We start from the raw sequence: 27,768 nt of genomic DNA, 5'->3' as shown, positions 1-27,768 counted from the left end.
CACTGTGCCTGGCTTGGGGAAAATTTGAATGCTGATCACTCAGGGTCTTCAGATAGACTCAGAGAAAAGCATACAAAATGCCACGCAGCAGCCCAGTCCCTGGGACGTCTGCATGGTCACTGTCAGCATTCTCTGCCCTGAGGGGCCACAGGGACCCCCAGTGGGATTGGGGCCAGGTCTCTGACTCCTGTGGATGTAACCTAAACCCCATTAGAACTGAAATTATGGTTCTGGAAGTAAAACAAAATTGGGTAGGGTTTTTCCCCCTAAAGGCCATTTCTACCTAGAAGGATTAAACTTGTCTTCTGGAAATTCCATCTTAAATTCCAGGATTTCCCAAAACCAAATGAAACAAACAGATGCTTAGTGTGGCCTCTCTCAGCACCACCGCACCTCTCACCCCCTCGTCTGACCTCAGCCCTCTGTCTGGGCATCCTGTCCTGTCTCCTGCCCACACCTTGGACACCAAGCCTAACCTGTACTGCTCTTCTTTGTGGCTCTTACCTCCCTGATCCCACCCTCACTTTGCCCCCCGACTTCCCCTGGAAACACTTGGTTGTGTCCAGAGACATTTTTGATTGTTGCCCTTAGTGGAGGGTAGGGTGTTACAGCATTTAGTGGGTAGAGGAGCCACTTGGCACCCTGCACTGCACAGAATAGTTCCACCCAAGATTAACTGGCCCCAATGTCAATAGCACCAAGCTAAAGAGACCCTGCCCTGACCCATAAATCTGTTGAGCTGGGTTTGGTGGCACATGCCTGTAATCCTAGCAACTCTGGAGACTGAGGCAAAAGGATGGCAAATTTGAAGCCAACCTCGGCAACTCAACAAGGCCCTGGGTCAAAATAAAAAATAAAAAGGGCTGGAGATATATAGTCCAGTGGTAGAATGTCCCTGGGTTTGATGTGGCTTAGTGGTAAAGTGCCCCCTACTTCCATTCCAAGTACCAAAAAAATAAAAAATGTGAGCTTGTTACAGCAGAAGCAGTTGAGAATACAAGCCTGGAGCTGGGCTGCACATGTCCGGCACAGGCTCACCACTCCAGCTAGTGACCTAGCCAGGCCTCAGTTTTATCCACTGTACAATGGATCTAGCATACATTTAAGTACTACTGAGCAGTAGCTGCTGTCATCGGTAGCTTGGGATTTATCATGCTTTATGTGATAGGACTCTACCCTCCATTGTAGCCACCCTCCTGCTCCCTAGATTCCACCAGGTGAGGGGAAGCCATGAACAGAGCAGCCCATTGCCAGAAGGACAAGGGACTCACCCACCCTGGGGACCCAAACACCTGCCCTGATGTGTCCTAGTAGTCCTTGGCTCTGCCACCTCCACCCCTTTTCATGGTGGTTTCTAGTTCCTTTAACTGGTACAGGATGTGATTATGAGACTACAGAGGTCAGGGTCTTCAGGGCAGGAGCCAGGCCAGCAAGGATCGAGGAACCCCCAATGCTGTTGCTCCCACTGTGGGACTCAGGGCAAGTCCTTCCCCTCTGAGCCTTGTGGTCCTCCTTGCCATGGTTGAGCCTCAGTTTCCTTATCTGTCAAATGCAGGCCTTGTACGAGTCACAGTGAATGTAACATTCTGAGCATAGGGTGGCCCAAGTGGAGACTACAGCTGAAATGGTCCCTTAGTTCCTTGTTGCTGTCCGTGCTGATTTGAGCTCTTTCCCTCAGCATTCTGGCTCTGTCCAGCTCACTGATTTTGCCCCTTGGCCACTCCTCCCCAACCCCTGCATCAAGTTCTCTGACTCATTCCCATTCACCCAATCCTCCTCACCAAACCACATCCCCCTTTGATTTACTGCAGAATTTCCCAGCCTGCTCTTTCTTGGTATTGCCCCCACCCTGGCTAGAGAACCAAATACCTCTAACTTTTCTCCTCAGCAACCCCTCCCTCTCTCCAACCCCCTGTTGCTTCTTCACCATTGGCTTAGGGGCTTAAGTATTGCCCTGTGTAGAGACTCAGATGACTCCAGGTCATCTGGTCTCACTGCTGCCTGACATGAAGACCTTAAAGAAGTAGAGGCTCTGGGGGAACCATTTCTTCAAGGTGCCACCCCACACCGTGGCCTGTGCGGAGTGCATGGTATTCTCAAGGCAGGGATAGAAAGGAGGGGCAAGCATCCAACTGCCAGGTGGCCACTCAGGAAGCCCCCAGTCCCCCTGCAGCCACCATAGCTGACCAAAGGAACAGGTTCTAGTCTAATCCAAGTGCTATATGCAGGATCTTACCTGGATTCACCATATCCCTTCACACTCTAACAGCGCCCACTTGACAACAGCATTCAGGAACCATACACTGAGAAGGCAAAGACCCTGGCTGGTGGGCACTGGATCCAGGATCAGGACAGGCTGACCTGGAGCCCACATCCTGTTCACTGCACTGCTGCCTGAGAGAACACTGCTGTTCTCATTCCATAGAGGGGAAATTAAGGCTCAGATGGTATATGGGAAGGGAAATGGAGCCAGCAGGGGCCCCACAGGCACAGCCATAGCAGACAAAGGGAGGACTCAGAGGAGAAAGGAAGTCTGACCCAGTCACGTGAAGCCCCAAGACCAGAAACCCTTGGTCCCCCTGCCCCAGGAGTCCAAGAAGCAGAGAGCACAGGGGAAGTAGAGACAAGGACCTGGTGACCAGGATGGGGCAGGTTCTGGGGGAAGCCCCCACCCTTGGTATGGTTACCTGAATACAAATTTCTGGCCTCCCGACTGCCCCAGAACTATTTGGGGCAAGAGGAAGAAAATAGACTGGGTTACTTCCTCCTGACCTCTTTCCCCAGGCTGCCCTCCAGGTTAGCTCTGACATCTGAGACTCCAAGAAAGCAGTTTCATTTCCCCAGCCCAACTTCCCAAGGGAGGGAAGGGTGGGGCCAGCTACTTTAAGAAGAGAGAGGGGGCTGCAGAGCCAGCCCTGCTGCCCTGTCCTCAGAGAGCTGAAGGTAGAGCCTCGGAGGCTGGTGTGGGGGTGGAATGGAGATGGGCCTGCAGAGAGCAGGGCTGATAGGGACAGTGGGGAGGACAAAGAGACACAAGAGACTGTCAGATGAGGAGACAGAAACAGGGCAGAGAGAAGAGAGAGAAAGGGGCAGAAGCGGGGAGATAAGAGCAGAGGCAGGCTGGAAAGTTAGGGCCAAGTCAGGGGACACAAGCCCAGAGAGAAAGGCAGCCGCAGGGCAAGGGCTCAGCCAGGCAGGCCACTGGGGGACAGTCAGGCTTGGGGGAACACAGGTTCTGGTCATAGTAGCCTCTGTTTTTCCTCCACCCCAGACACCATCTCCACTAAGAGTCATGGCCCAGTTGGGTAAGTTAGCAGGGGAGTGGCCCTGGGACAAATGGGGCAGAATCCTGCCCCCATGTATGCTCTGACCCTTTCCTTCTGTTCTCAGCCCTGCGCCTCCTCACCCTAGTGCCAATCCTCCTCAGTCTGGCAGCCTCCCTGGACTGGAAGGTGGCCTTCAGCCAGGACCCCTTTGAGAAATGCATGCATGATCCTGACTATGAGCAGCTGCTCAAGGTGGTGACCTTGGGCCTCAATCGAACCTTAAGACCTCAGAAGGTGATCGTGGTTGGTGCTGGTGTGGCTGGGCTGGTGGCTGCCAAGGTGCTCAGTGATGCTGGACACAAGGTGAGAAGTACTTCTTATAGTCCCCCTGGGAGTCTGGAAAGAGGACACCCATCCCATCTGGTGTGGCAGGGTGACGGGGTAGAGAGAGACTTGTCCTTTCTCCTGAAACCTCTGCTCTAACATGTGTGCCCTGAGAGATCTTTGACATGCTCTGTTCCACTCCCTCTAAATCACTCTTCTTGTTTTTTGGTACCAGGGATTGAACCCAAGGACACTTAATCACTGAGCCACAGCCCCAGCCCTTTTGTATATTTTAGAGACAGGGTCTCACTGAGTTGCTTAGGGCCTTGCTAAGTTGCTGAGGCTGGCCTCAAACTTGTGATCCTCCTGCCTCAGCCTCCTGAGTCACTGGGATTACAGGTGTGCACCACCATACCCAGCTCTAAATCACTCTAAACGTCAGGTGGGAGCAAGGATGAGGATTTGTGTTCGTGGAGGCAGAAACTCCAAGGGGAACTGACACTTTCAGTCTAACCACAGTCTCCCCTACTGAAATCTAAGAATGAGAATGAGCCAGCCCAGGGGCTTCTATGCATTTGGGAAATCACCCCATTCCTTTCCTAAACTGGGAAGTCCCTCTGCAATCCAGCCAGTGACTTTCCTGTTAGAAATGCCCACTTTCTGTTCTTCTACCAACCCCTCCCACCACCCATAAAGAAAGGAATCTTCAACTAGACATGGCGGCACATACCTGTAATACAGCTAACTTGGAAAGCTGAAGCAGAAGGGCTGCAAGTTCGAGACCGTGTCTCACAATAAAAAGGGCTGGGGATGTAGCTCAGTAGTAGAGCACTTCTGGGTTCAATTCCCAGTATTGGAGAGGAGAGGAAAGAGAAGAGAGGGAGAGAGGAGAAAGAGGAGGGAGAGAGGGTGGGGAGGAGGGAGGAAGCAAGCAATCCTGATCTAGATCCATACCACTGCAGGATGGAGGAAGGGAGAGTCTGGCATAGGGTGGGAGACTCAGTAGGAGGAACTGAAGGTCCCTGCTTTCCCCTCGTCCCTCAGGTCACCATTCTGGAGGCAGATAACAGAATTGGGGGCCGCATCTTCACCTTCCGGGACCGGAAGACAGGCTGGATTGGGGAACTGGGAGCTATGCGCATGCCCAACTCCCACAGGTAAGGCCAGACTTGGGTGCCCCCAGCCCTGCCTCTGTACTCAGACACAACCAGAACCCAACCTTGATCCCAGCACCAGCCTCCAGTGTCTGTTTTTATTCTTTTTATGGTACTGATGATTGAACCCAGAGCCTCATGCATGCTAACCAAGAGCTCTACCACTGAGCTACACCCCCAGCACTCTGCTCCAGTTTCTCACCCTCAGGCCTAGATGCCCCACACAAGTTGGGTCTGTACCTAATCTGCAACTTCATCTTTCACCTAATGCCAACCTCATGGTCCCCTGGCACCAGCCCCGCAGTGGTACCTGCTGCAGGGCTCAGGTCACCTCCTCCAGCCAGAGCCCCTAGCCCAAGCCAGTGCCATCCCATCCCCTGCAAGCCTCCCCAATTCTCCCTCTCCCAATGCCCTCAGGACCCTATGCACCAGTGTGACCACTGTCTCTGACCCTTTCCCCATCCCTAACCTCCAGCTGTCCTGAACTCTCTTCCTGTTCTCAAGGCAAACCTGAGCTCCAACTTCATTCCCAGTGAAAACCAGTCCCTACTCCTGACCCAGTCCTCATCCTGGTTCTGCTCTCAGCCTTCCAACAATGTCTCCATTTCATTCCCATCCCCAGCACTGATGATCCCAAATCTACTCCAGCCTCATGCCCATCCCCACTTCCCTCCTCCAAGCCCCACTAGGAATGCAAACCCTGGCCCTCACCCAACCTCTCCCACATTCTCAGGATCCTTCATGAGCTTTGCAAGAGCCTGGGACTCAATCTGACAAAATTTACCCAATACGATGAGAACACGTGGACAGAAGTGAATGACATGAAGCTGCGGAACTATGTGGTAGAGAAGATGCCCGAGAAGCTGGGCTACAACCTGCGCCCCAGGGAGAAGGGTCACTCACCTGAAGAAATCTACCAGATGGCTCTCCACAAAGTAGGTGGCCCCACATCCTCCTCCACCCTGACCTTCTGTGCCCCACCTTCCCTGTCGTCCCTTACTGTCTCCTGCCACTGGCTCTTGCCTTTAACTCCCCCACCAGAAGCTTCCCCTTCCCACTGCGCACTGTCCTGGACCATCTTTGGCTAAAACTCTGATCACCCAGGTGATGTTTCCTAAATCTGTTTCCTGCAACCCAGACCTGTGCCATGTCCCCTGACCACCCCTCAGCCCCACTGAGCTCAGTATCTTTCCCTAAACCCATTTGTACTCCCGGGTTCCATCTTAAAATGGCTCCATTCAGTCACATGGGAGACCCCCAGGTGCCATTCTCACTCCCCACTCCCTTTCCCACCCCCACCACATGTTCCCACCTTTCTATCCAGCCCAAGCCCAAGCCCAAGCCCTCTGAATCCTCACCCCAGCCTCTTCCCTGGCTGCCCAGCCTCCTGCTTCCACAGCAGTCTTCCCACTCAGAGCTGACCCTGCCCACAGCACTCTTTGGCTCTCCAGAGCCTTTCAGACAAAGTCCTAGTCCCTGAGACTCATGTGCCAGCTCTACATGGCCTTGCCTCCCCTTCTTCAGCCTTTTCTTCTCCAAGAAATTCATTACCCCCCAAAGTCCTCCACTGGTCCAGACACACCCACTCTTTGCTCCTTGAAGCCTGCTCCACTCAGCCGTCATCCCATACCTGCACCCTCACCACATCTCCTGCTTCCCCACCAAGGAGCTCCTGCTTGTCCCTTGAGAGCCAGCTCCCCAGCTCCAGGAGGCCTTCCTGATGCCCTTAGGGTGGACTGGCCATAGCCAACTCTGGGAGCCCCTTCCTTGTCCATTTCCCTTCACAGACAAGGGTGAGCACCAAATCCTGGTCAGCTCTGTGCCCTGACATTGATAGTACAGAGAGCCTAGGGAAATGCCAGCCGAGCGAGTGAGTGAGTGGCAAGTGTAGGGGCTTATCCTTCTGTGGGGGGTTCCTGGTCAGGAGGGAAAAGCAGATGGACAAATGAGAGGGCTGAACTCTGAACTGAGCAGCAAGGCTTCTGGTAGGGACTGTGACTTGGAACAGAGACTGAAAAGGGTAGTCACTGTGTGCCAGGCATAGATGAGGCAGGAGAATCACAGGGCAGCGATGGAGGCAGGAGGGTCCAGGGGCAGCCTAGGCACTGGACATTGTTCTGTAGAACCAGAGCTGTCTTGAAAAAGGGAACCTGGAACACCAGGCTGAGGGGGAGTCAGAGGGCAGTGGTCAAGAGAAAGGTTGGGAACACACCTTCTCAGCCATCATGTCTTGGCAGTGCTGACCAATGGCAGAGGGGACTTATCTTCTGTCCATGCCAGCAGTGATCCAGAAGAACACAGCTGGGCTGGCACAGACACAGTTCTTGGGTGAACTGAACTCATGAGGGGTGAGGGGAACGAACATTTAAGATATTCCTCCCCACGGTGTCATCAGAGTTGCGGTGGAGGGCAAGGCTGGTGGTGCAGCATGGGTGGAGGCCTGGGGACTTGAAAGAGTGGTGAATGTCTGGCCTTGGGCAAGAACCAGGGGAACCCAGCCCTTCCTGCTGGCACATTCTGCTTGTTCCCCGGACAGGCCCTGAAAGAAGTCATGGTGCTGGGCTGCAAAAAGGCAATGAAGAGGTTTGAAAGGCTCACACTTCTGGTGAGTGGTGGCTTCGATTTTTCTGTCAGAAACGAGGGCAAAGAGGGTGCCCGTGGGGCTTTCCCAAAGAAGTAAGGAATCCAAGGCTCCAGTCTGGCTGCTCCCTGGACACGCCCCCTTTCTGGACCTCTTTTTCCCTCATGGGTTACAAGAGGGGACCAGATCATTAAGGTCCAGAGCATAGAAACAGGAGGCCCAGTCAGGGGTTGGTTCTCAGGGAAGTGGGGACAGAGGTAACAGCTGGCAGGTGCAGCCAGCTGATTTGGGCCTGCATCGGCCCACAGGAATACCTCGTCTGGGAGAGCAACCTGAGCCAGTCGGCCGTGCAGCTTCTGGGAGACGTGATGTCCAAGGACGGATTCTTCCACCTCGGCTTCACCGAGGCCTTGAGGGCACACAGCTGTCTCAGCGACCGGCTCCGGTGAGCGGCGGGTGGGCGGGGCCAACCAGGCAAACAACCAGGAGTGGGTGGGTGGAGCTGGCGCGAAGGGCGTGGTCTGCAGGGGGGAAGGAGTGGGCTAAAGGACGGAAGAGGCCGGCGCATCTGGTCTTGCTTTGCTTGCCCGCAACAGAGGTCCTCCAGAGGACCTGGTAAGAAACGTTCCAAAGAAGGGTGTGCCCCAGGGAAGAGGCGGGGCTTCCCAGTCCTGGATCCTACTGGGGCCTGGGGCCCTCCAGAATAGACAGGGGCGGGCGAGGGGGGCGGGGAGGATGAAGGGGCGGGGTCAAGGAGGTGCCACTAGGGGCCAGAAACGCGGGGCCTGAGCTGAGGAACCTAGCGGCAAATATCAACTCACTCTCATCCCGGATCGCAGGTACAGCCGCATCGTGGGCGGCTGGGACCTGCTTGCCGCGCGCGCTGTTGAGCTCGCTGTCCCAGCCAGTGCTGCTGAACGCTCCAGTCATGGCGGTAACTCAGGGCATGCACGAGGTGCACGTGCACATTGCGACCTCGCACCCATCGCGGAATCCGAAGGAGCTGACCGCAGATGTAGTGCTGCTGACCACGAGTGGGCCCGCACTGCAGCGTATCACCTTCTCACCGCCGCTGTCGCGCAAGCGGCAGGAGGCGCTACGCCAACTACACTATGTGCCCGCCACCAAGGTGTTCCTTAGCTTCCGTCGGCCCTTCTGGCACGACGAACATATCGAGGGCGGCCACTCGAACACCGACCGCCCATCGCGTCAGATACTCTACCCGGCACCAGATGAGGGCGCGCTGCTGCTGGCCTCTTACACGTGGGCAGACTCCGCGGCCCCGTTCGCGGGTCTGAGCCAGAATGATGCCATGCGCTTGGCACTCAACGATTTGGCGTCGTTGCACGGGCCCCTTGTGTACCGGCTCTGGGACGGCAGCGGTGTCGTTAAGCGCTGGGAGGATGACCCACATAGCCAGGGTGGCTTCGTGGTGCAGCCGCCGTTTCTCTGGCAAACTGATCAGGACAATGGGCAGGACTACGACTGGGTGGTCCCCTATGGCCGCATCTACTTCGCCGGGGAGCACACTGCCCACCCGCACGGCTGGGTGGAGACGGCTGTCAAGTCGGCTCTGCGGGCTGCCATAAAAATCAACACCCGGGAATGGGCCGGGCACGTGGATACGACCCACGAGGGGCGCACAGATACGGTCCACGAGGGGCACGTGGACCACGAGGGGCACGTGGTCCACGAGGGGCACGTGGTCCACGAGGTCCACGATGGGCACGTGGTCCACGAGATCCACGATGGGCACGTGGTCCACGAGGTCCACGATGGGCACGTGGTCCACGAGGTCCACGATGGGCACGTGGTCCACGAGGTCCACGAGGGGCACGTGGACCACGAGGGGCACGTGATCCACGAGGGGCACGTGGATCACGAGGGGCACGTGGTCCACGAGGGGCACGTGGATCACGAGGGACACGTGACTCACGAGGGGCACGTGACTCCTGAGGGGCACGTGACTCACGAGGGGCACGTGGCTCACGAGGGGCACATGGACCACGTGGATACGATCCACGAGAGGCAGGGGGATGTCCCAGAGGAGACCGGCTATGTCCCATGCAAAGAGGGAAAGGGAGAAGCCAGCCACCGTGCAGCCCATCGCCTCCCATCTGTCCGGCACACCACCCACGTTAGGGTTTCAAATTAAAAGTATTTTCCGGAAAAGTCACGTGGTCCAGCCTTCTCCCTGCTCTGCTGCTTCCCCAGTTTGCCTGGACCGGCTACTCGCCCGCCAGTTCAAAGGGTAGTGCTTCTCCTGGAGCCCAGAAGCTGTCTCCAGCTTCTTTCCTGACAGGGGTCTCTATGGAAAGGGGTACAGGACAATGCACTACTCTCGTAAGTGGGTCCCCACCCCAGCCTGGTCAGGAGGCTGTGACAACAGAAAACCTGACTCCCAGTGGGCTAAACAAGTTTATTTTTTTCACAAGAGCAGTAGCCAGTAGGCAGGATCCCAGTGTGCAGCTCTGCAGGCCCCTTACTGCCATTATGTCCAGCAGGTGGCTCCCGCCACAGCCCTGAAACCCCCCCCCCTTTCTTCCAGAGCCCCAAGTCAGGCCAGCTGGAAAGCCCGCCTCCACACACTCTCCCAGGGACCTCCTCTTATGTCTCATTGGCCAAGTCCGAGTCAGGTGGTCAGGCTTGGGCTCCGCTCAGGGGTCACATGGGTCACTACCTCCTCATCCTGGCCACAGTGCCAAAAAGTAATATGTCAGTTTAATGAAACCAGCTTATCAGGGGTGTGGCAGGGAGCCACGCTTCTCACAGGTCCCTCCCTCCCTGGCCAGAGGCCCAGGGCAGATCAAGTGGCTGGTCAGTGGGTTAGGAGTCCGCACCTTCTTCCTCCTCTGGCAGGATCTCTAGGCTGCTGTCAGGCTGTGGGGCTGTGTCCACTGAAGGCGGCGGGGTCGGCAGGGCCCGTGTGGGTGATAGTGGCAGTGGAGACACTGGGGGCGAGGGGCTGCGGGGCTCTGAGGGCGGCACCAGACCCAAAACCTCCTGCACGTTGTGGGGCAGCTCCTAGGGGCAGGGAGGCAAAAATCGGGGGTGAGCTAGCGGAGGAGGAGCAGGGAGCCCGCTGTGGGGGGGGCCAGGACTCACGCGGCAGGCGGTCAGCTGCCGGTAGAGGGCCTCCGCGCGCGTTAGCACATCTTCCACGCTCAGCTTCATGGTCAGCTCATTGATATGCTGTGGGAGGGGGTGGGTCAAGCTTATGGCCCTCATCACCATCGCTGCCCAAGTGCCTACTCTGCACCTGCCTGGTGCTGGGGAGTGGAGGGAAGACAGGGCTGACCCTCTGGGGGCTCAGAGCAGGGATATGGGGTCAGGGAGCCAGGTTTCTCAATCCTGCAGCCATCATTCCCAGCACTCACTGCTCACCAGACACACTGCATAATGAAGGGAAGTAGCCTGAGTTCATGTACGGGAGGCCCTACTCACCTGCTCTGTGGCTACGATGCTAGAACCCAGGCGGGGAAGGGGGAAATCAGCAGGTCCATTCTGACAGTGCTCACAGCCAACCATCCATTTGAGCACTGTAGCACGGGCCAGGCAGTGCCAGCCTCCAGGTGCCACAGCTAGGTCAGGGTGGCAGGGGGAACCCTCACCTTAAGGATCTCGTTGGAGCCAAAGCCAGACAGCATGAGGGTGTCACGTTCCATGTCCAGGATGGCACAAGCTACTAGCAGGTGCAGATTGGGACCAGGAAGCCCTGTCCACAACACCTGGGGGTGCCAGAAGGAACCTGTCTGAGATCCTACCCGAGTCTGCCCCACTCACGTCTGTTCATCTCCCTCCAATCTTCCAGCCCCTCCCACTTCTTCCTCTTCAACCCTCCCACCCGAACTGGCTGGCCCACCTCCCACAGTCGAAGGATATCTGGGAAAGGGAATTCTCTCTTGAACCAGATGAGTAGCCACCGGAAGCAGAAGCAGAGAGAACCAGAGTCCTGGGAGTCTGGGGGAGGACAGTGCATGACTCAGCCTCATCCAGAGTTGGTGCCCCATAACAGACAAACTCAAAACCAATTCCAGTTCACAACATGCCCAGCAGCTGGACAGAGCCTGAGTGGTCCTGGCTGTTAGGCCCTCCCTGGGTACAGACAGGTCATGTGTGCTGGCTGAGGGGCTTCAGAAGCTCATTGCAGGAGCTTTCCCACCAAGGCTGCCACTTTCCAGAGGACGTGAACTACCTCCACATTCTCCACTGTGCTGAGATGAACACACCCAAGGAAAACAAAATCTTAGCCACCAGTGCTGTGAGGGTTGTAGACACAGACACCCAGAAACACTGTTGGCCAAAATGTCAGTTGGGGTGGTAACTGCAGGTATGTGGTGACCAGGACATCACTTCAAAAGATGGCACATGCCTTTAATCCTAGCAACTCAGGAGGCTGAGACAGGAGGATCACAAGTCCCAGGCCAGCCTAAGCAACTTAATATCTTATCTCAAAATAAAAACTAAAAAGAACTAGAGATGTAACTCGATGGTAAAGCACCCCTGGGTTCAATTCCCAGTTTTGGGGTAGGGGGCTATAAAACTTTTGCAGTGCTGGGGATGGAGCCCAGCTAGGCACACAGGCAAGTGCTCTACCCCTAAGCCACACCCCAGCCCAAAAGCTGTAAAAGTAAGTGTTGCCCTTGACACAGTCAGTCCCCTTTTTGAATTATGACCTTAACTATCTTCCAGACTATTGGTCCTGATGAGAAACTGCAAGTGACTTGAATGTCCAGCAGGTTAAATCACTCCTAGTGTGTCCTTCAGGAGACAGAATTCCATGCATTCAGAGGAGACTGGGAGCATTCAGGCTGTAGACATGTTTCCATGCATTCAGAAGACAATGTTGCAGAGAGGCAGCTCAGGTCCTCATGTCCCAGAAAAGTGACACATGCTTTCCCAAGAATCAGTTTCTTTCCTCTTTAGTAAGGCGAGGTCAGGTATATATCATCTCCCTCCCCCAGCAGTCCTAGAGCTTCTTTAAGGAAATGTTTGTAAATGTTTGTTTGTTTGTTTTTTGTTGTTGTTTTGTTTTTTTTGTGGTGCTGGGGATTGAACCCAGGGCCTCATGCTTGCCAGACAAGCACTCTACCAACTGAGCTACATCCCCAGCCAAAAATGTTCGTAAATGAATTACCTTATCATTGTCTTTTAGTTTTTTCTTCATCTGAATTTTCAGTATTTTTTACATTGAACAAATAAAAAGAAAAAGCTTATAGATAGCATGTAACAGCCCCACCCAGGGGCCAGAAAACGAATTTCTGATCCTGGCCCAAGGTGAGCAGGAGCAGGTGGAGAGAGATGGCGGATTCCCACAGAGGTCCTCGTTTCTGAAACATCCTGGGCAGGCTTAGCCACACTGAAGCCAGCTCAGGTGGAGGTGGGCATGGGCGTGGGCAGTGCCAAGGTTCAGCAGCAGCTGCCGTTCGGCCCTAACACAACTTCAGGATCTGGGCTACCTGAGGATGTTTCTCCTGTTCAGATCAAGGCCAGGCGTCCCAGACCTTCTGTGGCTACTGACAGAATCTTGGGCAAGGTCTGTGAATCCCCTGTCCACCCATCCCACCACCAGCCCTAAGGACATACCCAGGAAGTCACACAGCGGCTGGTCCAGCACCCTCAGGAGCAGCAGGAGTTGCCCAAGCTGCCGCTTCATGGTCTCCTGACTCTCCTCAAAGTTTCCATGCTGCAGGGAGAGGAAGGCAGGGGGCAGGTGAGGAGCCCCAGCCCTGACTCTGCGAGGTCTGTATCCCACCCCCATGGTGGGCCTTACCACAAGCTCCATGAAGCCACAGAAACACCAGAAAGCATCCACTTCACTCTGAATGACGTAGAGGATCGGGGAGAGAAGGTCACTCATGCCCTGGACATAGCCTGGGGGGGACATGAAGTCAGGGTCTATCCCAGAGCTCCCCCACCGGACCCCAACCCGGGGCCAGTTCCTCACCGAGGTCAAAGTGGTACATGCAGTACGTGAGGAGGATGTCATGCAGGAGGCCCAGCCCTGGGTTCTCGGGGCCCTCGTAGAATTTGTTGGTCCTGTCAGTGCGGCTCACATCTCTCTCTGCAGGAACCCAGTGCAGAATGCAAACATGACAAAGGTGAGGGCCCCATCTCTCCTGGCCCCAGCACCAGCCCTGCCTACTCTGCTCCCTGGCAGCCCCCAGCTTCAGCGCTCGCTGTGGGGCAGGAGTAGGACTGGTTCCAAAATCATCACTAACACTCCTGCTGTGAGGCACTGGGCTTCACTCACCAGCTCACCCTATCCTGCGAATGAAGAAACTGAGACCCAGAGATTTAAAATCACTTGTCTAGATCTCCCAGTGACAGCTGACACTTGAACCTGAAAGCTCCCCCACCCCCATCCCTGTCCTGCTCCCCCTGGCCATTCCTACCACACTCTTCACCCCCATTTTCCTCCCCAGAGGACCTCATCCCTGCCCCGGCCCAACCCACTACTTCCTATCTCTCACCCTACCCTTTCATCTCTGTGCCAACCCAATACCTAGCACACCCACCAATGAGGCTGCGGTATCCGTGTAGGAGTGAGTTCCTCCGCTCCTGCTCAGGACTCACAGACTTCCACTGCAGCTTCATGCGGAAATACTCATCCCTAAGGAGTGGGGAGGGCACACAGCTGTAACTAGTAACACAGCATGGCCCAGGAAGGAAAGCAATGCAGGTTGGAGACAGACCACCCCGGAAGGCAGGTCTGCCTGGTCCACCACCTTATCCTATGGCACAGGACAGTCCCAGCATATGGCAGGCTCAAAACCAGTGTTTGTGGGACAAGCCTATTTATCGTCTGTAGTGTGCTGTGAAAAGCCAGGTATTGTGCTGGCTCGTGGGGACATGCTGTTGATCAAGAAGCTCCAATCCACCTGGGAGACTAGGGAGGTTGAAGCCAAAGCTTTGCAGGGCAGAAGTACCCCAAGAACACAGAGGTCACATTTTCTCACTCACGTCTTCTTGCGCACATGGGCCTTGTGCTCCTCAGCTGAGCCTTCCCAGCTGAGGTAGCCCAGGAGGAACTTCCAGGCCTCTCGCCGCAGGCTGGGGCTCAGACCCTGAGGGTAGAGTGGCATAGACAGCTCAGAGGACCTCCTGATGCCACTAGCCCATCCCATTCCCCATCCTCTGGTGCTCACCCCTGAAAAGATCCGGTTCTTCAATTCAGACACCTGCTGCAGGCGGCCCTCAGGGCCCACGTGGAGGGCCCACTCCCCCTCTGTGACTGGAGAAGCCCGTTCCACAGCTGGCCGTGGCCCCAGTTCTACCTGCAGTGTACAGGTAGGTGAGCCTGGGGCTTGCTGGATCTGGCCCTCAGCCCCATCTCAGTCCACCTCCAAGGGAGCTCAGAACCCTTCTTAGGTTTCTGTCCCTTTTGATAAGACAGGGACAGAAGGGACAGAAAGCAGCTCCCTCCCTGAGTCAGTAGCAAAGCCACGCCAGGCAGGACAGGCCTCAGCGACAACAGCCATCGGGTGTGCACTGTGCTTGGCACAGCAAACATGCTTCCATGAAATCACTCCCTCTTCTTTTCTTTCTTTTCTTTTGGTACTGGGGATCAAACCCAGGACCACTGAGCTACATTCTAAGCTTTTTATTTTTTTTGAGAAGAGTCTTGCCAAGATGCCCAGGCTGGCCTCAGGATCATGATCCTCCTGCTTTAGCCCCACTCCAAGTTGCTGGGATTACAGGGGTGAGCCACTGTGCCCAGCCATACTGTCCCATATTATCAAGGAGGAAATGGAAGCCCAGGGAAATTAAGTCATGTGCCCATGTGACACAGCCGGAGAGTAACAGGCAGGGCTCATTTGATACTCACGCAAGAGATGACCTCAAACCCAGGCTCAGGCTCATCATCAGGTGGTGGAGGAAGATCAGGGGAGGTCCCCTCAGGGTGTGGCTGCAGGGCTCCCCGGAAAAAGTTGGTCACTCGGGAGAAGCTGCTGAAGGTGGTGGAGTAGGGGTCCTGGAGGAAGCGCTGGGCACGAAACAAAGATTATCATGGACCCCTCTGGGTCCTGCCCCACTCCCACCCTGCTGGCCTGGTACAGAAGATACTCACAGACACCACATTGGAGCTGTCCTGGTCAAAGAGCTGCAGGTGGTGAAACGAGTTGGAGAGGGCAGAAGAGTCGTGAGGGAAGACGAGGTAGAGGCGGGAGTCCTGTGGGGAGCTGGTAGGTGGGAGGGGATGCACAGGTGATGCGCACGGAGGGGGAGGGCCCAGCGTCCTGGACTGTCCAGGCACACATTTGTCCATTTTGGCATCCCAGCTGCCCTTGGGAATCCCTCATCTCAGAGACCACAGGTGGACCGCAGGTGGGCACATGACCCAGGGCAGGGCAATAAGGGTCTTGCACTTCCCTGGCCAGGGTGGCTGACTCAGGGATAAGCCAGTGAGAGGCAGATGTAGGATTCTGCTGGAATGCAGTGGAAAGATGTGGAAAGTGGAAAGATACAGGGGCATTGCTAAGCCTGGGCTGCTGGGGGTCCAAGGATGACAGAAGCTCAGAGAGAAAAAGCACAACCTCCAACATGGTGGGTCCCAGGGCCTGACTGAAATCCATACTACTCTTGGGCTTCTGTTTTTTTTTTTTTTTTTTGTTATTGTTTTGTTTTTTTGTGGTGCTGGGGATTTGAACCCAGGGCCTTGTGCTTGTGAGGCAAGCACTCTACCAACTGAGCTATATCCCCAGCCCAGGCTTCTCAGTTTTGTATATGCCAGTCAATTCCCTTCTCTTCATTTAAGTCAGTTTGAATTCTGTTTTGTTCACAGAGCCAAGGGGTCAAGCTGTAGCTGCAGAGGGACAGGACCTAGTCAGAGGCCCAGCACTGAGAGAAGACTCACCTGGCCAACAGCAGGTAGCGACTGAGGACACGGAGCAGGGCTCGGGTGCCCCCACGGTGGAAGTGCAGGGCAGGCAGTGAGCCTCCAGCCTGAGTCACCAGGACCAAGTAGGCCCAGCTGAGTCCTGGCTTGGACCGGCGGATGGACTTGAGTTCCCCCAGGCTCACTGAGAAGGCCCAGGGGCCCCTGGTGGAGCTGGGCTCTGCACCTAGGGAGAGAGCATTGTGTTGGAAGCAGTATGGGAGGACAGAGGCATCCTAGTCAGCACAGTTGTCTTCTGAGGTCCCACAAAAAGTGGCCCCCATGTCCCAACCTCTGGGAACTGAACCATCTTATATTACTTAGGGAATACAACTGAATAAAATGAGGAAGAAGCCTGGTGGACATGTGCCTATTCCAGAGGCTTCCCAAGCCCTCACAGCCTTCAGGGTGGAGACCATATTCCTCAACCTGGTACCAGAAGCCCCGCAGGTCTGTCCCAAGTCAGACACCTTCCTATCTCACCACCAACCTCCTTTTCACTTCAGACTCCACACTTGAACCACAACAAAAGGTGTGGGGCTCTCTATAAAACCCTCTGTACTGCTTCCTCTGGCCTTGCTGGGAGAGAAAATTCCCGAGTGTCCCTCAGAGCCAAGCTCCTCCTCTCACCAGAGAGGATGGATGCTGCCTCTGGATGCCCTGCTATAACTGTCACATCCATCAGCCTGGAAACCTTCAGGGGTAGGACTCAGGGAGAGCCTAAGGCTAATCCATTCCCCTCTCCTGGGACAGGAAGGTGGTCCAGGTGGCCATCTTGCCTAAGCAACGAAACCTTTGCCACTGAGGGCAAGAGGCGTTCCACCTGCCTCCCAGGGACACCAGTTCAGCCTACCTTCTGTGGGCTCTGAGTGGTGCAGCCGTGGCCGCACAGTGCTGATGACAGCCCAGTCGGGTTCATAGCCTGGGTCAAAGGTAGGGTCCTCCTCAGAGGTGCAGGAATCACCCCCACTGGAGTCCTTGGGGGAAGAAAAGAATGAGGTGCTATGGATTCTGAGTCTCCAGATCTGAGCCTCAAGCATCCGCTAGAAGGCAGTCCATCTGAACAGGGAGAAGGCATAAAGATGGCACAGCACTGGAACAAGATCACCCAGCACAGCCAGGGACTGAACCAAGACTTGAACCCAAGTCTTCCAGTACATGGGGAGGTGAATGCCACTGAACAAGTAGCTTTTCAGTGAGACCTTGAGGCTGTAGTACTTAAAGGAACCTGCTAGCACTTGTCAGGGAACTTCACGTCAAAACCACCATAAGATGCCAATCACAGGTTGGGGGTATGGCTCAGTGATAGATCACTTCCTAGCACACATGAAGCACTGGATTCCATCTCAGTACCACAAAAGAAAAAGAGAGAGAGAGAGAGAGAGAGAGAGAGAGAGAGAGAGAGAGAGAGAAAGAAGATATCATTTCATACCCACCAGAATTGCTGAATCAAATACATGATAACAAATGTTGACAAGGATGCAAAGAAACCAAATTGCCTACACTGCTGGTGGGAATATAAAATGATGCCACTTCTCTGGAAAGCAGCCTGGCAGCTCCTCAAAAGGTTAAACACAGTTACCATAATGAGCCAGCAATTCCATTCCTAGGTATGGGCCCAAAAGAAAGGAAAACCTCTGTCCACACAAATACTCAGACATGGTCATAATACATAATTCATAATGGCCAAAAGGTGGAAACCACCCAAATATCCATCAAACTGATGAAGAAACAAAATGCTGCACACCCATGTGACATGAAGGCCAGATACTATTCAGCCTCAGGGGCCACACTACAATATGGATGGTCCTTGAAAGTATGAGTAAAAGAACTGCATGATTCCATTTATATGAAACATCCCAAATAGGCAAAGTCAAAGACAGAAACAGATCCACAACTGTACAGGCTCTGTAGAGTGACTGCCAGGAGGTGCACAGCTTCTCTGGGGAATGATAAGTGTTTTAGAATTAGTGATGATAGTACGTACACTCAACTACACACTTTGGATTTTTCATTTTACTTTAAATTAAAATGTTATGGTGAATTATATCTCAACAATGAAAAAAAGTAGTTCACTCACAGACTGTTATGAAAATAACAAGTCCCCACCATGGGGGCTGGTACACAGTTAAGAGTCAATAACAGTGGTTGCTTTTAATTTTGCCAGCTCAGGGGCTGCTGGGCAGATTCTGTGAAATGGTACAGACAAGGGCCGAGTAGAGTGAAAGCCAGTGGTGCTAGTGACAATCCAGGAAAGACAGGAAACGGACAAAGTACATAAGAACTGTGAGGAGGGAACAAGTGGGTAAGAAGCCTCAGTGAGCTGTTCTCTATGCATGATGGCAGACTACCTGAGAAATGTCACACCCCTTCAAGCAACTGGAATCCACAGGCTGAGCTCTCCCCTCCCAGCCTAGCAGGGCTCTCCCAAGGAGCAAAGGGGGCAGGAGCAGGTGTCCTCACAGCCATGAATGTCACGGTCCTCTTCCCTTGAATGGGCATTTTCAGCCCATTTCACAAAGAGGAAACGGAGGAGTGGAGAGATCCTAGTACTCAGCCAGACTCACACGTGTCCCAGGCATACTGCCTAGGATGGCACCCAGGTTCCTCAATGCCTTCTGCTGCTCAGACCTAGAAAACAGTAAGAAGTGGGATGCGATGGAAGCCTACCTTCTTGGAGAAGAGGATTTGGGTGGAATCTCCAGCCTCCTCTACAGGAGCCCAGTGCAGAAGGACGTCACTGTCCTGGGGGCAGTGAAGAGGAATTAGAGGGCTCTCCAAACCACCTCAAAGCTTTAGTACAGGTTCCCAAATTCTGCAGTCCCCACCCTCAACCTTCCACACCCTACACCCCTGCCTTCTGAAGGCCCTGCTCTCTTTCGGCCCACCTTCTCCACAACACGAATGACACCTGCAATGAGCGAGTCCGGATCCTGGTGCTTTTTGGCGCTGGTGTGCAGGTACACGCCTCCCTTCTCAAACACCACCTGCCGGAGCGAACCAGGGAGGGTGAAACACCGCCAGGGCAGACGCGTGAAGGAGCGGCACCGGGAGGGAGCCAATGGGAGCGGGCCTGGGAGGAGCTAGTACCAGGGGCGGGGCCCGTGACTTTGTGAAGGACTTAGGGAGGGTGGGACCAAGCCCAAAGACCTGCCCCGCGTTCGGGCGTGGGCGCGCATTCCAAAGAGGGCGGGGCTAAAAGGCAGGGTGTCCCTTCGGACAGCCAAGCGGAGGGTGACAGCGCGTTTACAAGGGAATGGTGTTTGCTAAGGCTTTGCCTGGTTCCTATAGCCCCTGCACGACCAGCAGACCATTGGAAGGAGGTGATCTGTATAGACAGAAGAGAAGGAATAGGTTCTGAGTGCTTACCCTGTGGCCAGATCCCTCCATAGCTGCCACCAGGCCCCACTGCCCCGGCTTCCTTCTTTTCCGGGTCAAAGTGGTGTCACATCCGGAAAGGACACTCCCCCTCCAGTCCAGATGGTGGTAGCGTCCCTACCATTCTAAAGCAGGAGTGGATTAAACCACCTTTCAGGATGGGGTAGTTGAACTTGAACTGCAAGGGTTCGAGTCACATGGCGTAGACGTTGAAGGTGGAGCTGTCAGAGTGTGCGCAGGCGCAGTGTCGCCGCTCTAGACACCGAGTAAACAAGTAGGAGGGCCCAAGAGCTCCGCCCCCTAGGTAGAGTTCGCCCCAAAACGTCTACTTCTTTTTCCATATTGTATACTGGCATCGAAGTCAAAGAGGAGCCATTTTGCTCAAGGGCACGGTCATAGCAGGTCGGCCGAGGCCATGTTAATGCGGGGCAGTCTCATTTCTCTGCGGGGCACGACAGCGAGGTGTTGGAAAAGAGGAACAGATAAAGAAGGTGAGAGGAGATGTACACAAGACGTTCGGAGGGGCTCGGGATAGCGGGATGCAGCCGTAAATGCCGCTGGAAATGAAGCTGTCCCAGACGAATTCTGAGTCACCGTGGAAAATGGGCTGAGCCGCCATCTTGAAGCTGGGCAACCGAAGCAAGAAATGCTGCCATATTGGATCTTTGCCAGCTGCCATATTGGATATTTGCCAGTCTTGGTGCAGCAGGGGGGTAGGTTGGGAGGGAATATCCATATACATAATGGGAAAATGAAGCCAGACTGGCTGCCTTGTCGCTGATGGGCACTGTTTTACTCCACTTTCGTGTCTGCGGAAAAACAGTTACGCGTGAGGGATGTCAGGTCACTTGCCTGAGTTTATTGCAACCCTGTGTGAGCATCTGCGGTCAGCCATATTTCTTGGAGGCAAATCGAAGTGGCTTAGGCTTGCGCGGAAACCTTTCTTTCACCATCTCATTTATGGGCACTCTGCTGTTACTATTGCCCCATTGGTCCAGATGAAGCATCAATGGTTGCCATTTTGGTCTCGGGCGGCCCGGATAAGGGAGGAGGAGTGTGCGGAGTGGAGGAGGGGCAACTGCACGGAAGTGACGCAGCGCCGCCATGCCTTTTGAGGGCGGCGACGGCGCCGGGCCGGCCATGCTGGCTACGGGCACGTGAGTGGAGGCGGCGTTGTGAACCGTGGTGTGGGGAGGATTTGGCGTTCCGGAGGCAGAGGGGGCGCTGGGAGGTCTAGCGGTTCACGGAAGGGGTACGGCCTGCATAGGTCAGCGAGCAGAAATCGTCCAGCGGACCTTTGGCTGAATGCTGGAAAAGGGTCTCCCGTGGGAACCGTCATGTCTGTCCTGAGGAAAATCCTAGACAACCTTATTTTCCAGTGTCCATGCCCACAGGATCCTTAACCTTGACCCGTGAGCCATGCCACTGGGTCGAGGTGTCGCCCGGGGGGCTCGGGGCGCCCCTCACCCGTCCAAAGGCGGGACTTCCGGTCCTGGCCCCACCTGGGCGGGATTTCCTGTTTTTCCTGGAGAAGTGGGGCCTCCCTGGACCCCGGGCGTGGAGGGAAGGGGTCTCAGCGGCAGAGCCCACCCCCGACGTTCACCCTTCCCGGGCTACGGCGTGCATTCTCGCGTTCCTCACCCCTCCGGGCGAGGGTCGCTTCCAGCTTGACAGGTGTGGGGGGCTTCGCTAGCATCCCTCATGCTTTGGGGACTTGCCCTCACCGCTTCCTGGAGTGTGTTTCCTCACTCGTCTTCCTCTCCTCACCTTTCTTTACTCCACACCCCATCCGAAGGGACCAGTAGTCTTGCCACCCCCCTGCTGTAGGGGACACTTCCCACCCCCGATCTTAAACTCCACGGGGGGCGGGGCTCGCTCCCGGAGGAGGGGGCGGGAGGCTCAAAGCTCTTAGCTGCTACCCTTTTGGGGAACGGTCCAGAGAGCCCCCAGGCCTTGGCAGAGATGTCGCATAAGTCACCCTGCCCCTTTTTGTCCCTGCCTCCTGTCTGAGGTGCGGGGACCTTCAAAACCCACTTAGCCCCCGCTTTCACACTGGTCAGCCCTATGGCCACTCCAAAATCTAGTGCAGAGAGGTAGTTGGATCTTGATTCCTCTTCTATTTCCTGCATGTCCATAGTGGCAGGAGGCACAGGAAACTGAGTGCCCAGACTATGTCGGTCACTATCAGGCCTCACCTGTGACTTTGGACAAGTCTGTTCCTGCTCAGAGCCTGGGTTTCCTTCATCAGATGGGAAGGACTTGAGTGGGTAGGAGACACTGGGCTCCTCCCAGTGCTTCACGGTTCAGAAGTCAGGCAGACAGCAGTTTTAGCCCCTCTTCTGCCTTGTCCCGCTGTGTCTTCTGGCCAGTGTCTTAGGCTCACTGAGCCTCATTTTCCCAATCTCGATGAGAAAATCATGAATCTTCCCTCCTAAGGCAGGCAGGATGGCAGGCAGAATTAAGAACTCTCTTGATCCTGTCCTAGTCCTGGCCCCAGCCCTGCTGTTTCTGGCTGTGTGACCCTGGTCACTGTGCTGAATTTCCCTGGGCCAGAGTTTGCAACTGTGAGGTGGAGTGGGGTGATACTCTCTCCCCTCCCCTTAGAGAGTTGGGAGTGAGATGAGAAGATTTGATTCCACCCTCAGGCCCTGCCTGGTGAATGGAAGGTGCTGGGTAGACCTCCCTCTCACCAGAGTTGTGTACTCTGAACCCTGTTGTGGGTTAACAGACCCCTCCTTGGTGAGGACGTGGAGTGTCTGCACCTACTAGGTACGGCAGACACTGGCTTCTGTGGTCATGACTCACAAAGAGCCTGAAAGTTGAATTCAGATTCCTTGCTTCCTTTCACTGTGACCCTGGTGAGCTTGACTCTCTCCAGTGACAGGGTACTTAATTATGTCTCCAGGGAAGCTCCTCAGCTGCCCAGCAGCTCTGGCTCACCACTCTGGTTAACAAGAAAAAGGAAGAGGGGATGGTGGCCCGGGGTCATGTAGCAGGTCAGAATCAGGGCAGGAAGCCAGCCCCGGGTCTCTGGCTCTTCTCACCGCTATTGCCTAGGGCTGACTTGTCCTGGAGACAGATTCCTGCCCTTGGGGAGCTCAAAGTCTGAGGAAGGAGTCAAGCAGTGGTGCAGCTGTCACTAACTCAGGTGACATGAGCTAGAATGGAGGGAGCCCAGGCATTGTGGGGGCTGAGGAAGACTTACAAGGCGGCAAGACGGCATCTCGAAGGCAGTGCAGAGCTTTCAGTGGGCGGATTTCCAACCACAGAGCAGCTCACGTGGCCATTTTTTTGCCTTTATTCAATGCCTGTGCCCATGGGACTCTGTCATGGAGCCAGGCAGTCCTCTTCTAAGGGAAATGTGTGGTGACAGGAGGTTGCTCAGACGTGGGAGCCCAAGGAGGGGAGCTGGCTCAATCCCGGGATAAGGGAAGTTTTCATCCACTCAGGATGAGTGAACTTTTGGCAGCGAGTGGAGGACAGCGTCCCCAGTAGGAACCACCTCATCCTGGGAATTCGGCAAGGGGCAGGGTCAGCTCCTGGAGTAGAGGGCCCTCTGGGCCTTGTGTTAGGTGACTGACAACTGAGGCAGCGGCGCAGCTCATTCAACAGAAATGCACTGCCAGCCTGCCCTTGTGAGTTACAATTTCCTAGAAGCCATTGGAAAAAGAAAACAGATGAAATTCATTTCCGCCATCTGTTTTATTTAGCCATTATGTCTAAAAGCCATCCTTTGAACGTGGGATCCAGAATGAGCGGTGGCTGCTGAGCAGTTTGCCTCCTGCTGCTCCTAAGTCTTCAGAGCCGGCATGGCTGTGACACTCACAGCACCTCTCTGCTTATAGCTGCCACATTCCAAGGACTCCTGACTTGCAAGTGGGACAGGGCAGAGCCAGGAGGAGACCCCGGGCTGGGAAAGGACAGTGCAGACATTTGGGGCAGGAGGGAGGTGGGTGTGAGTGAGGGGTGGCACGAGGGGCCCTGGGAGGTAGCAGGTTTGCAGAAAGCACCGAGCTCATCGGGGACAAAGTGGATGTGAGGGGCGTGAGTTGCATTCGGGGGCAGGTGAATATGGCTGGGTGGGGACAGTATGGGCACCTGAGCTTCATCCCCCTTTGTCCTGCTTTGGCCCACAGGGCGCGGATGGCGTCAGGGCGTCCAGAGGAGCTGTGGGAGGCCGTGGTAGGGGCTGCTGAGCGCTTCCGGGCGCGGACAGGCACAGAACTGGTGCTGCTGACTGCTGCGCCACCACCCCGCCCAGGGCCCTGTGCCTACGCAGCCCATGGACGTGGGGCCCTGGCTGAGGCTGCCCGCCGCTGCCTCCACGACATTGCCCAGGCCCATAGGGCAGCTGCTGCTGCCCGGCCACCTGGCCCCCCACCAGAACCACAACCACCCAGCCCTGCTCCAAGCCCACTCCAGCCTGTCCTGGCCAGGGAGGATGAGGAGGAGGATGAGGATGAGCCAACAGAGACAGAAACCTCTGGGGAGCGTCTGGGTGGCAGCGATAACGGAGGTAAGAAGAGGCCAGGCGGGGGCTGGGGTGGTCTAGTCCTGGCCAGCCGCCTGCTGTGGACTTTCCAAGGAAGCCAAAGCCATTGGAGGCTATTGGGGCTGCCATCTCCATGGAACATCCACACAGCAGAAAAGGGCAGCACTGCAGCCAACTGTGGAGGTTGGGTGCCTCCCAGAGTCTGGACTCAACACCAAGGCTCTGAGGAGTGAGAGGGTGACAACAGCAAGAGTATTCCTATTTATTGAGTCCCCATTGCTGGAGAAAACCTGCAAAGTGGGAAGGCACAGATTGGAGCTAGGTATTCTGTGTTGAAATCCTGGCGATGTCACTTACTAGCTGTGGGACCTCAGGCAAGTGATATGATCTGTCAGGGCCTCTGGGTCTCCATTTGTCAAGCGGGTGTCATAATTGTGCCATATTTCTCTGAGCCTGTGTTTTGAGTCACATCTATTGTCCCACCCAGACAGATCTTAGAGGTTCCTTGTTAACTCAGCTAGTTTTTTTTGCACCTGAGGGTGTAACAGGTTGACAGATGAATTCTGCTCATGCCCAGACAGATAATGGGCACCAGGTGTTTGAGTCTGAGAGCATAGTAATTGAGTAGCTCCCAAAAGGCAGTGGCAGTGGCTGGAGTCGGGGCACTTGTAGCAGGATGGGAACCTGACTGGCCAGGGCCTCTGACACCATCCACAGGGCTCTTTGTGATGGATGAGGATGCCACCCTCCAGGACCTGCCCCCCTTCTGCGAGTCAGACCCTGAGAGCACAGATGGTGAGTGTACCCCACTGTCCCCACACCCAGGAACTGGGATGCGAGCAGGGACAGAAGCTGAAGTTCCCCTTTCTTACAGATGGCAGCCTGAGCGAGGAAACCCCAGCTGGCCCCCCAGCCTACTCAGTGCCCCCAGCCTCAGCACTGCCCACACAGCAGTATGCCCGGTCTCTGCCCGTGTCGGTGCCTGTATGGGCCTTCAAGGAGAAGAGGACAGAGGCGCGGTCGTCAGATGAGGAGAATGGGCCGGTGAGGGGCAGGTGGGGCCGGGAGTGCTCAGAGCTACCTGCTGCAGGAAGCCCTCAGCTGTGCGAGGCAGGTTTCCAGCCAAAGCCCTGCAGCTTTAGCCACTGCACCTCATGATATGCCCTAGGGTGCTGTAGGGAAGGCCTCCTCTGCTCTCCTGGGGCAGCTCCAGATACCCAACACTGACACTTCCTGAAGCCTGGAGGAAACAAGAGGCACTGAGAGGACACTTAGCTTCCCAGAAGTCTGGGCCTGCGAGGGGCAGAGCTGGGACTGGAACCTATCTTCCTTCAGAGGAGCTGTGGGCTGCAAGGGAGCACCCTGGGTCCCCATTGTGCCGCTCAAAGCTCATTGTCTTTACTTGCAGATCAGTGATCAAAATTGCCCGCAGGCTGTAGAAAGGCTTAGTGAGGCATCAGATGCAGCACTGCTGTCCTTGTTGGCAGCTCTGGTCACACACAGTTAACTGACTAAACTCCATGGCTTCTCCCAGTCTACTGGAAGACTTTGATGGTGGAACTCGAGGTGGATGTGAGATGTGAGGGTCCTTTCTGTGCAGTGGTGGCCACTTGACAGTCCTCTTCCTTGTGGTCTCCAAGCTGATGATCTAATTTCAGCGCTCACAGGGGCCTATTAGCCCCATCTTTCAGAAGGGGAGACTGAGGCCTTGGAAGGCAGAATCTTGTGTACAGCTAGTCAGTGGCAGAGGTCTGATTGGAACGCGACAGAACCTTTAGTCCAAATCTGACCCGAGATCCCTCCCTGCGGTGGCACAGACAGCTGTGATGGCACACAGGCCAAGATGGGGAGGGGTAGAGGCCAGGAAGGCTGCCTGAGGAGCAAGATGGAGAAGGACATGGCTGGCAGTGGGCATCGCGGGGCACAAGCGGGAAGACGGGACATGCCGGGAGTGAGCCTGGTGCCCAGGGTGCTGGCGCTGAATGCTGGACCTCAGGGTGGGTGCCGCAGGCCCTGAGGGCACTGACCCACCCCGCCCATGTCTCTGCAGCCCTCGTCGCCGGACCTCGACCGCATCGCGGCGAGCATGCGCGCGTTGGTGCTGCGGGAGGCCGAGGACACCCAGGTCTTCGGGGACCTGCCGCGACCCCGGCTCAACACCAGCGACTTCCAGAAGCTGAAGCGGAAATACTGAGGCAGACGGAGGAAGCTGTCGGGGCCCGCGTCTGCTCCGCCCACACTACACCCCCGCCGCGCCCCCGGGTCTGGCCAATCCCCGCCCGAGCTGGGACGGCCTCCCCGCGAATCCGCGGCCCCAGGACTGACCCGCCCAGCCAATTCCCGTCGCCCTTGCAGCCCTCCACCTCCGCACGCAGGAGCGGGATCCCGCCAGTCTCCGCAAGGGGTCTGTCGCCCATTTCTTTGCCCAGCGACAGGTTCTTTGCTTCGCTCCGCCGTCGGGGGCGTGGCGGTCCCTAAACCCTTCCCGGGTCAGCTCTGCCTAAGCGACAGTGGTTTCGCTCTGGCGGCACTGACCGACCCTGAAGGAGCACAGCCAAGCCCAGGATTTGGGGAGTGGCAGACGAGCCTGGTGAACGGGCAGCTCTTTCTTTGATCGGCTCGAGTCTTGTCGCGGGCTCGGTCAGTCTCCCGAGGTCCGCCCCCGCCCTTCCTGAGTTCTCCCACCTAATTTGGCTCCGGCCCCTCGGGCGCCCAGAACTGACCTGCGGCTTTCAATTTATGGCTTTACACTACTGGGGTTGGGGTCGTTTTTGCCCCTAGTCCTGACAATTGTGACCCTGGCCACCTCAGGGATGGCCCAATCCTGTCCCTGAGTCTGATACCCCACTTCATTGATTCCATCCCACAAAACCCTGCCAATCGAAGCCCGTCCTCGCATCCAGGACGGAACCAGCTCCCGTTCCTCTTCCCCCACCCCCACAGGTGCCTTAAAGTGGCCCTCGTCCACCAGAGGTGGAGGGCAGGGGGCCTCACTCTCCGGCCCTGGTGTGGGGGAGAGAGTTGGGGGGGGTCGGAAATTAGGGGGGCTCTGAGATAAAGAGTTTTACCTCTTCAAGTGTGTGCGAAGTGTTTTGGGTGTTTTCACGAAGCCAAAGAGCAGCAGTTCATTGGTTCTCAGTGCGAAGCTGAAAGTTGGGATTAATGTCCCGTTTTTAATAAGAAAACGGCTTTTCACAGTGTTGAGACCATTCCAGTCCTGTGTGACTACGGAACTCCAGCCTTCGTGGGAATGAGTGATGGAACCGTGATGGTCCTTAATTAATCGATCTCTGGAGGGCAGCGCAAAGATTCCCCAAGCAAAGCCAGGAATTTTGAGGCGGGGCCACCTTAAGAAGATAGCTGGCGATTATACAGCAGGTGGAACCTGGTCCGAAATTAGGACTAGGTTCGGGCAGGCCTTGGTGGAGCGCACATGTAATCCCAGCGACTCAGGAAGTTGAAGCAGGAGGATAGCAAGCGCAAGGCCAGCCGGAGCGATTCGGCGAGACCCTGCCTCAAAATAAAAAAGGGCGGGCTGGGGAGATAGCTCAGTCGGTAGAGTGCTTGCTTTGCAAGTACAAGTCCCTGAGTTCGATCCCCAGCACCACAAAAAAAAAAAAAAGAAAGAAAGAAAAAAGGGCGGGGGCGGGGAATGGCTCGGTGATAGAACACCTAATCCCCAGTACCAGAAGCAA

The 27,768-nt window shown here is 55.6% G+C and overlaps 3 protein-coding genes and 1 non-coding gene across 10 annotated transcripts; 2 read left to right on the top strand and 2 right to left on the bottom strand.

Annotated features, from left to right (window-relative positions):
- Nucleotides 1-2,897: 2,897 nt before the first annotated feature.
- Nucleotides 2,898-9,512, top strand: Il4i1 (interleukin 4 induced 1). The gene is given in 9 exon segments (XM_047529165.1): nucleotides 2,898-2,943; nucleotides 3,272-3,305; nucleotides 3,391-3,629; nucleotides 4,635-4,747; nucleotides 5,478-5,679; nucleotides 7,281-7,349; nucleotides 7,634-7,770; nucleotides 8,165-8,195; nucleotides 8,197-9,512. Coding segments are annotated over 8 exon segments (2,088 nt in total). The 5' UTR covers nucleotides 2,898-2,943; nucleotides 3,272-3,292; the 3' UTR covers nucleotides 9,481-9,512.
- Tbc1d17 (TBC1 domain family member 17) lies at nucleotides 7,632-19,785 on the bottom strand. Of its 3 annotated transcripts, none has more exons than XM_047529166.1 (18): nucleotides 19,573-19,785; nucleotides 19,092-19,190; nucleotides 18,874-18,948; nucleotides 17,057-17,180; nucleotides 16,183-16,390; nucleotides 15,397-15,508; nucleotides 15,154-15,312; nucleotides 14,474-14,602; nucleotides 14,289-14,392; nucleotides 13,844-13,938; nucleotides 13,273-13,389; nucleotides 13,099-13,199; nucleotides 12,912-13,011; nucleotides 11,188-11,285; nucleotides 10,937-11,053; nucleotides 10,431-10,517; nucleotides 10,166-10,349; nucleotides 7,632-7,846 (listed from the first exon to the last, which is right to left on the bottom strand). In XM_047529166.1, exons 1-18 carry the CDS (start codon nucleotides 19,591-19,593, stop codon nucleotides 7,755-7,757), a joined length of 2,022 nt encoding a protein of 673 aa, XP_047385122.1. In that variant the 5' UTR covers nucleotides 19,594-19,785; the 3' UTR covers nucleotides 7,632-7,754. The 3 variants fall into 3 exon arrangements, with proteins under 3 accessions (XP_047385122.1, XP_047385123.1, XP_047385124.1); XM_047529167.1 differs by lacking the exon at nucleotides 7,632-7,846 and adding an exon at nucleotides 19,482-19,531 and having other exon boundaries at nucleotides 9,725-10,349; nucleotides 19,703-19,751; XM_047529168.1 differs by lacking the exon at nucleotides 7,632-7,846 and having other exon boundaries at nucleotides 9,725-10,349; nucleotides 19,573-19,783.
- On the bottom strand, nucleotides 12,363-12,436 carry Trnaa-ggc (transfer RNA alanine (anticodon GGC)). Its single transcript has one exon. It is a non-coding gene; the product is annotated as a tRNA-Ala (tRNA).
- Nucleotides 19,786-19,918: 133 nt separating the features above from the next.
- Akt1s1 (AKT1 substrate 1) lies at nucleotides 19,919-27,127 on the top strand. 5 transcript variants are annotated; one of them, XM_047529173.1, is made up of 5 exons: nucleotides 19,919-20,072; nucleotides 23,718-24,097; nucleotides 24,791-24,868; nucleotides 24,948-25,117; nucleotides 26,124-27,126. In XM_047529173.1, exons 2-5 carry the CDS (start codon nucleotides 23,725-23,727, stop codon nucleotides 26,265-26,267), a joined length of 765 nt encoding a protein of 254 aa, XP_047385129.1. In that variant the 5' UTR covers nucleotides 19,919-20,072; nucleotides 23,718-23,724; the 3' UTR covers nucleotides 26,268-27,126. The 5 variants fall into 5 exon arrangements, with proteins under 5 accessions (XP_047385129.1, XP_047385128.1, XP_047385131.1 ...); XM_047529172.1 differs by lacking the exon at nucleotides 19,919-20,072 and adding an exon at nucleotides 20,324-20,738 and having other exon boundaries at nucleotides 26,124-27,127; XM_047529175.1 differs by lacking the exon at nucleotides 19,919-20,072 and adding an exon at nucleotides 20,717-20,833 and having other exon boundaries at nucleotides 26,124-27,127.
- Nucleotides 27,128-27,768: the final 641 nt, after the last annotated feature.

This window comes from Sciurus carolinensis, chromosome 16, assembly GCF_902686445.1.
Source record: "Sciurus carolinensis chromosome 16, mSciCar1.2, whole genome shotgun sequence".
NCBI lineage: Eukaryota > Metazoa > Chordata > Mammalia > Rodentia > Sciuridae > Sciurus > Sciurus carolinensis.
Note: the sequence above shows the minus strand (reverse complement) of the source record. Positions and strands in the feature narration are given on the sequence as shown.